Source organism: Camellia sinensis, chromosome 3 (genome assembly GCF_055761805.1).
Source record: "Camellia sinensis isolate YWXY chromosome 3, ASM5576180v1, whole genome shotgun sequence".
Lineage (NCBI taxonomy): Eukaryota > Viridiplantae > Streptophyta > Magnoliopsida > Ericales > Theaceae > Camellia > Camellia sinensis.
The window spans coordinates 9,938,483-9,948,724 of record NC_138963.1 but is presented as its reverse complement, the minus strand read 5'-3'; the positions used below and the strand labels follow the sequence as shown (position 1 = coordinate 9,948,724).

Sequence of the window (10,242 nt, the reverse complement as noted above, 5' to 3'; positions counted from 1 at the left end):
CGACTGCAGACCAGGACGAGTGATGTACACCAGGTCAACGCCCAACTCTCCTTGCTCCAACGTATGTACAAAGATGCGCGAGCAGAGATTTGCGCGCTGAAGGCGGAGAACAAAGAGTTAAAACGGAAAGCCACCGTCATGGCCCGATTTGGAGCACCTTTGTACTTTGCTTTTGATGACCAGTAGGGAGCCAACCCTCTTGGTGGTCCTGTAAGCACTAAGGCAGGGCCTTCAAGGGTCGACGACAAAAAAGAGGAAGAGCTTAGCGAAAGAGCCGAGTAAGTGAAGTTGGCGTGTGGCCGTCATTGGAAAACAAGATCCTTTTTGTTTCTTTTTCTCTTTTTTTTTTTTTTACAAGTGTTGGAGTTCGGCTAGTTTGACATCGTCATTTTGTAAGGCCGAGCTCCTTTTTTTGTAATAGATGCTTTATAGTAATGCTAAGCTTTGTTGCATTTTTGTATGTCTTGAACTTTAGTTTCTAATTTTTGTTTGCATGTAGTATGCTTGCCCCCGGTCGAGCAGGGGCTCTCTAGAGAAGGAGGCCACCTGTTGGTCTGATTAGGCTTTGTGCCGTAGAAAAATTGGAAGAAATAACTTTTGATGCCCCCAATCCGAGCAAAGACGCCGTAGGGAAGGAGGCCATTTGTTCGGTAAAACTAGACTTTGTGCCTTAGAAAAATTTGAGGAAAGAATTTTCCCCTCTGGCCTAGCAGAGGCTTCGTGGCCGAGCGGACCGTCTATTCAGGAAAAATAAGTGTTGTGCCTTAGAAAAATTGAAAGAAATAACTTTTCATGCCCCTAGCTGAGCAGAGGCTCTGAGACTATATAGGGTGTCTAATCGGGCAGACCAGGCTTTGTGCCTTAGAAATGTCTAGTTGGATTCGGCCGAGTATTTCGTTGTTCGGTTTTTACTTGATTCGGTCAAGCTTAAGTCATCGTAAAGTGTAACTCGGCTTTTCGTTGAGCGCGAGTTGTTACTATGGACCATGCTTTCAAGTAACGATACTTGGCACAAATTCCACCAAGCTATACCACTTGGCGTCTTACTCGAACCGAAGGGTCGAGTTTACAAGCTGGGGCGTAGGTTAAGACCTGTAACCCGTTCTTGCTCAATTGCCGAGCAAAAATATGTATGACACATATGAAGAAGAACACAATTCATAGGGAAAATATGATTTCAATAATACTTAGAGAATTGCAATTACATTCAAAAGTTGTTTAGATCATTACATCACTGATAGTATTTCTTTAAGTTGGCAACATTCCAAGGACGAGGAATGGGCTTGCCTGCTAGGTCAGTCAGGTAGTAAGCTCCGTTGCCTAAGGCAGATGTAACTCTGTAAGGCCCTTCCCAGTTAGGGCCGAGCTTTCCTTCACTAGGGACCTTCTTATGATCCATGACCTTCTTTAGCACCAGATCTCCAGGTAGAAATTGGCGAATTAGCACATTTTTATTGAAACTTCTAATAAGTTGTTGTTGGTATGCTGCCAGATGAATGAGTGCGGCCTTTCTGCGCTTCTCTGTCAACTCAAGAGCTTGGGCGATAGCCTTATCATTGTTTGCTAGTTCAAAGATTTCAGACTGAATAGTGGGAAGGCTGACCTCCAAGGGGATTATGGCCTCCATCCCATAAGTGAGAGAGTAAGGCGTCTCCCCTGTCGATCGCTGTGGTGTTGTTCTGTACGCCCACAGAACGTTTGGTAGTTCTTCCACCCATTTTCCTTTGGCCTTCTCCAGCCGCTTCTTCATCCCATTGATGATCGTCTTGTTAGACGCTTCAGCTTAACCATTGCCTTGAGGGTAGACTGGAGTAGAATTTCATAACTCAATTTTTAAGTCAGAACAGAACTTCCTGAAAACCTTCCTATCAAATTGGGTGCCGTTGTCAGATAGTAGGGCCCTTGGGATGCCGAACCGAGTAATGACGCTCCTCCAAACAAACCTTTTCATGTCAGTTTCCTTTATGCTTGCTAAGGCTTCAATCTCCACCCACTTAGTGAAATAGTCAGTGGCAGCAACGAAGAACCTTTTGTTAGCAGTACCCCTTGCTAGAGGTCCAACGATGTCCAGTCCCCATTGTGCAAATGGCCATGGACTGGTGAGGGGAGTTAAGTTCTTGGCTAGTTGATGAATGAATGGGGCAAACCTTTGGCACTTGTCGTATTTTTGGACATACTGTTGGGTATCTTTCTGCATACATGGCCACCAGTACCCATGAGTGAAGGCTCGGTGCGCCAAGGACCGAGCTCCAGTGTGACTGCCATAGATCCCCTCGTGGATTGCATAAAGAAAGTTCTCCACAAGATTGGGGTGAACACAAAGAAGATACGGGCCAAGGTAAGACTTTTTGTAGAGCTTGCCCGAAGGTGAGACCCAAAATTGCGCTCAGAAACTGTAGACGGCCCGAACCTGCTCCGCCCGCCCCCTTTTCGGAGAGGGCGCAAATTGTAGTTCTAGCTACTACAGTTCAGACTCCTGTCACGATTTTGAATCTAATCTCACAAGGTGCAATGTAAGACTGATAAATCATCAAAAAGTCCAAATCTAGCAAATCGTTTTGGAAAATCGATTTTAAACAAAAAACGCCAAACATGGACTGCTTTGCCAGATTTCAGAGTCGCCACCTAAATATTTTGTTTTGGAAAATTTAGGAAACCCTGACTTGTGCCTAAGGCCACGTGTCCGTCATCACCAAAGTTGCCTCGGCTCGGGAACTTGGGTACGAGGGGGGAAGGTCATGAAATGAGCACCCCCGCTCGCCCGATCAAAGGATCGGCCTCTACTAAACATGATATGTTGTTTTGAAAACACATGTGTTCTTATTCCGATTATTAATCTAACTTTTACTATGTGATGCGCACAACACACAAGTATAGACTAAATCGCTCGATTTGGAACAAAACATCTCATGTTTGTCTTTCGAAAAATGGTTTGAAGATGCTACTCGCAAGTAGGCTAAAACGCAAATTCGCCACCAAACAAGGTGGGCTTAAAACAACATGATTTTGCCACCTCAAGTGGGCTTAAAACGCACATTTTGAAGAATTGTTCCAATTCAAGTAATGAAGCCTTCATCCACAGACATTCACGCAGTTAATCACTTAAACACATAGCCTCATGGAAAGCATGCTATCATGGCAGTCACTTACACACATGCAAGGATGCTAAAGCATAAACACACACAGTGTACTCCAAGCCAAAGAAAGAAAACTAGTTAGAAATCAATGCATGATTCTAGCTATGTTAAGATGCCTAATGCAACACATGCAAAATGCAGCTAAATAGGCTCGACTATTCTAAGATGGCATATGAATGCTACAATTTGATACATGTATTCAAATAGGAATTGAAATACAATGTAGTTTGAATGATGCGCCGAGCCCGGTGCATGCAATACGAATGAATGATGCACGAATGCGAGCATAAGGATGCTAATTGAAATACGTCCTAAAACTAACCATCGAAAGTAGTTAAGTAAAATGGAGAAAGACGTGGGGTTGGAAAATATTTACACACACACACACACTTATTATAACATTTGTCCTCTCGATGGAGGGTCCGAATGAAATGAAAGCTAACTAGCAACGCTAATTAAGCTAACTATTACAAACCACAACTAATTAACTAACTTAGCTAATTAATTATTACAACACAAATTGAACTAATTAATTACAAAACATGCAATTAACTACAACTAGCTAGTAAAGCGGTAAAATGGCCTCGCGGGCGAGGGAGGCATGCATGCTCGGTCGCGTCCTCCCAGAAATCCACCGCCTTGCCTCAAGATGCCTCTATTTGCACACTTTTGGACTTCTGAAAATTGTGCCAACTTCCAGATTGCTTTTGACCCATCTCAGGAACATGTTGAGGAATGATCGGCCAGAGATGGTAGCCATCGGCCAGAGTTGATGGCCATCGGCCACTTCTGATAGTCGATCGGCAGACTTGGTGGTCGGTCGGCAGCTTTGACGGTCGGTCGGCCACTGCTTCCTACAATTTCTCCTTTTGCTGCAACAGTGCACAAACAGAGGCATGGCAGTGTGTTTGCAAGGGAATGTGTGTGCAACCACACTCCTTATCATGTCTTAAGCCACTAATCACGCATTTCGATGCATGATGGCCAAAAAGTCAAGCTTGCATAATGTCGATGAATGCACAAATAACACATAGGACTCGAGAGGCCTCCACCCTATCATGCACAATCAAGGGGGACGACGGCAAAGAAATGAGGCGCGTTTCATCACTTCAAGTATAAAACGCCCCTCGTTTCTCGTGTTTGGATCAACATCCGATCCAAACACAATGCAATGCAATGCAACACATATGCAAACAACATGCTATGCAAACAACACACCAATCTTAACATGTTAAGGTGGTATGCACAAGACTCTAACATGTAAACACTCGTGCACAACATACTAGAATAGAACACTTAAGCATTAAACACTAGTGAAGGATACAACACTAGGACCATGCAACACAATGCTCAATGGACTAAACCAACACCAAACATACCTCATGCATGCCAAAACAGTGGCCAAAATGATCTGAAATGATAGCATGAATGGCAAGTGAATGATGCTCATGCATTGGCTCACAAACAAGGCATAAAGGTGCAACTCTCAAGAGCACCTAAAGAGTGAAAAACATGGAAGTGTGGCAACACTATGTACTCTGAAATAACATGCCAAATGATGCCAAAACATGCAAATACCTCAAGCCAAGCATGCAAGATACCTCAAAACTCAAAGCTATTCAAGGCTATTGCACTACAAGCATGCATAACAAGCATCATACGATCAAGAAGCCTCAAAATAGAGCTAAAACATGTTAAAACATGAGTAAAAACTTGCTGGAGTGGAGCCAAAACATGCTAGAATAATGGGCCAAAACACCAAGTATACTAGGCTAGTGAGCAAGGTTTATACTACAAGTGTAAGAAGCATGCAAGAGGTGGCTCTATCAACCAAAATCAGAGTTACAACATGCCAAAATAACACCAAAAACATGTTGAAATAGAACCAAAATAGGCTAGCATGATGGATCAAAGTATTGAGCACACAAGGCTAAATGGCAAGATTACACTACAGGTGTAAAAAGCATGCATGAGGTGACTCAACCAAGCCAAAACAGAGTTATACCATGCTGAAATAAGGCCAAGAATAGGCTGAGAACAAGCCAACACATGCTACAAATACATGCTTAATAATTAGACCAACAAGGCAAGCAAACAAGACAAGAGGAGAGGGGACCACCCCCACTCATTTTGGACCTCAAAACCACATTTCTACCACTGAAAATCCACTGGATTTCAGTGGTAAAAGGCCAAATAAAGATTGCCTCAAAGGCCTTAAAAGATGGCACCAAGCTCAAGCCAACAAGGCACACAAGAGGGTAGAACACCCTCAACACCAAAGAGGCCTCAAACAACCATCTTAAACACTTGAAAACAAATATTTTTGTAGTTGAAAGTAAGGCCTAAAACAATATGCAAGGATGGCCAAATAAGCAATGAAAATAAAGCTTTAAAGAAGATATGAGACTCACCCTTGAAGCACAGCAATAACAGCAAGTTTTTGAGGCAAAACCAAGCTAAAACCAGTCAAATACAATCTCCAAGAACCTCACCTCAAGAGTGAAGGTGTTTAACTAGGTGTTGCAGTGCAAAAGTGAAGATAAAATACACTTTAAGGCACAAACTAGTACAAATATAGAGAGAGAGCGAGAAATATATAGAGAGAGAGAGGGATATGTTTAGCCCTAAAAATGCTGAACCACTGAAAGCGGAGAGGAGCCTCCCCTTATATAGAAATCCAAGTCTCAAGCTTCTTGGACAAGCTAGAAGCTTGGTGCAATCCCTCCATACACGTGTATAGAGGATGCATTCTATGCTTACCAGCTGGCACAGCTGGCAACAAAATATCTGCAAAAGCAAAGAAAAGGGCCTCAGCCAAAAACAATGGCCGACCGACCATTAAAGGGGCCGACCGGCCATCAATGATGCCGACCGGCCACCACTAATGGCTAATGGAAAGAGGGCACGGCCGATGGACAGGGGGCCTGGCCGATGGGTTGTAGGGCTGGCCAGCAAGCCACCCCCTTCTCTCAAAAACAAAGCCACAAGCTCTTGGTCCACAACCAAGCACAAAACAGACAAGTTGGGAGGCTCCAAGGCAAGGCGCACAGCCGAGACCTTCAAGAACTCGAAAGGAACACGAGCATGGATGATCATCGAGTGTTCAAACAATGACGTCCAAGTCTTGAGAACGGTCAAAAATGGGGTGTCTACAGGTGCCTTGTTTTATGTGCTTCTTTCTTGTCATCTGGAAGGGTACCATTTTTTAAGAAGGCAAGGAGTGGGTCCATCCAGCTCGGACCGAGGTCAGTACATAGGACCAAGCTGGGTGGATTGACAGTCGGTTGAGGAACAAATTCAATCCATATCTGGCGACCATTTCTGGAGTCCACCGAAGAGCCAAGACAGACTAAGGCATCGGCGTGGATATTTCCATCACAACCAATTTTCACAACCCTAATAGCTTGAAATTTGCGGATTAGGTGCTTGGCTTGTTCTGCATAGGATGTCATTTGGTCTTCGCAAGTTTCGTATACTCCAGTCAATTGGTTCACCACAAGTTGGGAGTCGCTATAAACGAGCAACTCCTCTGCATTAAAGTGTTCAGCGCTGCGTAAACCAGCTAGTAGAGCCTCGTACTCCGCTTCGTTGTTGGAAACCTTCCATCCCAGTCTGATGGCTTGCTCCTAAACAAACCCCTCTGGCGAAATAAGGACCATTCCTGCTTCAGAACCCTTTTGGTTGGAGGATCCATCCACGAACAGCTGCCAAACGTCTCCAGTGAAAAGTTTCCATGCCTCGGCAGGGGTTTGATGAGTGTTGTGGATTCCGGTTGCTAAGGCCGAGCTCCCTTCGGAGGGGCCGGTCGGTCCTAGAGTGAATTTAGCTACGAAGTCTGCTAACACTTGAGCTTTGATAGCAATCCATGGCTGGAATTTAATGTCAAACTTCCCCAATTCTACTGCCCACTGCACTGTCCGGCCCGATAAATCAACTTGGCTGAACACAAACTTTAGAGGGTACTCTGTGAGGACATTGATAGTGTGTCCTTGGAAGTAGTGAGCAAGCTTCCTGGAGGCTATCAGTAGCGCGTATGCCAGCTTCTCTAGAGGTAGGTATCTAGTTTCGGCATCCAAGATGGTTTTGCTGGCGTAGTATACTGGCTTTTGTTCCTTCTCTTCCTCTCTAATCAAGACTACACTTACAGCGTGATCGGAGACAGCCAAGTAAAGAAAGAGCTCTTCGTTGGGGACTGGAGTAGGCAAAAGATGAGGGGAAGAAAGATACTTTTTCAACTCTGTGAGTTCTTCGAAGCACTGGTCACCCATTCGAAGTTTGCCTTCTTCCTTAAGAGTTGGAAGAAGGGTCTCATTCGATCGGAAGACCGACTAATGAAACGATTCAATGCTGCAGCCATACCAGTGAGCTTTTGGAGTTCCCTGGCCTTTGTAGGTGCCTCAATGCCTTGGAGGGCTTTGATCTAGTCAGGATTGACTTTGATACCTTGCTTGGTCACCATATATCCCAAGAACTTCCCTGAACCTACCCCGAATGCACATTTCGAGGCATTCAAGCGAAACTTGTGGGTCTTCAGGATTTGGAACACTTCCTCCATGTCTCTCAGATAATGTTCGGCCAATTTACTTTTGACCACCATGTCATCTATATAGGCCTCCATAGTCTTGCCTAGTTGGTCCTTGAACATTTTAGTGACCATCCGTTGATAGGTCGCATCGGCGTTCTTCAGACCGAAGGGCATCACTTTGTAGCAGTAGGTGCCCCTTGGGCTAATGAATGCTGTCTTCTCCTGGTTAGGGCCAAACATGGGGATTTGATGATAGCCACTGTACGCATCTAGAAAGCTTATCCATTCATGTCCGGCAGTTGCATCTACTAGTTGGTTTATCCGTGGGAGAAGAAAGTTGTCCTTAGGACAAGCTTTATTGAGGCTGGTGAAGTTGACGCACACCCTCCATTTTCTATTCTTTTTCTTCACCACGACGATGTTAGACAACCATTTCGGATATTGTACCTCCCGTATGACCCCTGTCACCAGAAGCTTGTTTACCTCTTGGATGACCGCTTCTGTATGTTCTGCGGATGATCGTCTTCTCTTTTGGACTACGAGCCAAGCTGCTGGTTGGACATTGAGTTGGTGACACGCAAAGGCTGGGTCTAACCCAGGAGTCTCATAAGCAAACCAGGCAAATACTTCTATATTCTTGTGGAGGAGAGTTAGCAACTGCTCCTTCTCTCCAGCGAGAAGCGAAGTGCCGAGCAGAAAGAACTTGTCTGGATCTCCTCCGCCCACCAAGATCGTTTCGAGGTCCTCCACCATCTTCTCTGTTAGTACTCTACCAACGTCTTCCAATACAGGCTAATCAGGCAGTTCGACCATCTAGACTTCTTTGTATGCTTGTTTAGACTTCATGACGGCGATGAAGCAGTGCTTTGCCGCTACTTGGTCACCCTTGATCTCCTCCACCCCATTCTTTGTTGGGAAATGGACTACCTGGTGGTAAGTAGATGGTACTGCCTCCATTGTATGAATCCAAGGTCGACTGAGTATTGCATTGTAAGGAGATGAAGTGTTGATCACCAAGAAGTCGACAGGGACCACTTTGGACTTTGTTGTGACGGACAAGGTGATCCGGCCGAGCGGCCACTCCGTCTGTCCATTGAAGCCGACCAAAGGGGAGACTGCAGGGATTAAGTGTTGCTTATCAAGACCTAACTTTTTGAAAAGGTCATAATACATAATGTCAGCGGTGCTCCCTTGATCAATTAAGACCCGTTTCACATCAAATTTGTTCGCCACACCGACGGTGACGATTAAGGCATCAGTGTGAGGATGTTGGATCCCCTCCAGATCTTTATCGGAGAACACAATGTCGAACTGAGAGGGCTTTGCTTCCGTTCTGGACTTCTTGAGCAATGGTCCTACTGACATGACTTGTTGCAAGTGCATGGCTCTCTGAATCTCGTCACGAAGGGCATTCTCCCTTTGGGGGTCGGTCATCCCATGGATAACGTTTATCAGTAGCCTTGGGGCTTGGTACTCTGGTAGAGGGGTTGAGGGTTGTCCTTGTTTTGCCCTTGTCTTTTCCACATCGATCCATTGCTCGAGGTGGCCGACAGTGACCAAGTCTTCGAGATGCCTCTTAAGGTCTCTGCAGTTCTGCGTCTTATGCTCTTTCTCACGATGGTAGGTGCACCATCACTCCTAGTTGCACTGAGCAAGGCCCACCATCATCTTAGGAGGCCAAACGAAGTAGGGTTCTCCCTTGATTTTTTCCAAGAGCCTATAGATCGGCTCCGTGAACACAGTGGTTATGGCTTTGTAGGATCTACTCATTTCTTCTTTGGTTTGCATGGTCGGTTGCTTATTTTGGCCATACCTCCTTCTTTGGTCCTCCCTCCTAGGCGGTTTGGCCTTATGTTGCCAAGAGGCCTTAACTCCCTCATCTGCAACCGAAACTTGCATAGAGGTTGTGTCATCTTCCTTACGGGCTCGCTCCTCTATTCGAGCCCTCAGATCTTTCAAGTCAGAGGCGGGTCGTTTCGTTAATGACTGCCTGAGCTTATGTGAATGGGGGAGGCCTTGTTTGAAGTATAGAGCTGTTAACGATTCACTACAAACATCTTCTTCCAAATCGCCATATGCCTCCCAATATCGTCGAGCGTATTCGCGCAAAGACTCATTTTTATCCTTCCGAGTATTGAACAAGGTATCCAATCCCTTCGGGATTCGGCTATTAGAAACAAACCGTGCAAGGAAGACTTCGAAGAGCTGAGCCCAATCATAGATTGATTGAGGAGGAAGCTTGTCATACCACCGAAGACCGTGCTCACCAAGGCTAGAGGCAAAAACCTTGCACATGAACGCATCGTTTTGATTCCAAAGTGACATCATTTGGCGGTAATGGCTGATATGAGTCAGGGGGCCTGACTTCCTATCATAAAGGATGAATTTCGGTGGACTGTACTTATGAGGAGCTTCCACTGCTTCAATCTCAGGGCAAAGTGGGGAAGAGACTAGTTGGTCCAGAGCACGACGCTCTATCTGATGAACGGACCGATCTTGATACTCCTTTTCCCTTTCTAATCACCGTTCTGCTACTTTGTGCAACCGTCGGTCATCCCCTTGGTTGTCGTTCAACCATGT

At 45.3% G+C, this 10,242-nt stretch overlaps 1 protein-coding gene across 1 annotated transcript; it reads right to left on the bottom strand.

Moving 5' to 3' along the window:
- Positions 1–8,475: 8,475 nt before the first annotated feature.
- LOC145821305 (uncharacterized) lies at positions 8,476–9,957 on the bottom strand. Its single transcript, XM_082917810.1, has 2 exons — positions 9,476–9,957; positions 8,476–9,079 (listed from the first exon to the last, which is right to left on the bottom strand). The coding sequence occupies exons 1-2, from the start codon at positions 9,955–9,957 to the stop codon at positions 8,476–8,478; spliced, it is 1,086 nt and encodes a 361-aa protein (XP_082773936.1).
- Between the last annotated feature and the right edge of the window lie 285 nt (positions 9,958–10,242).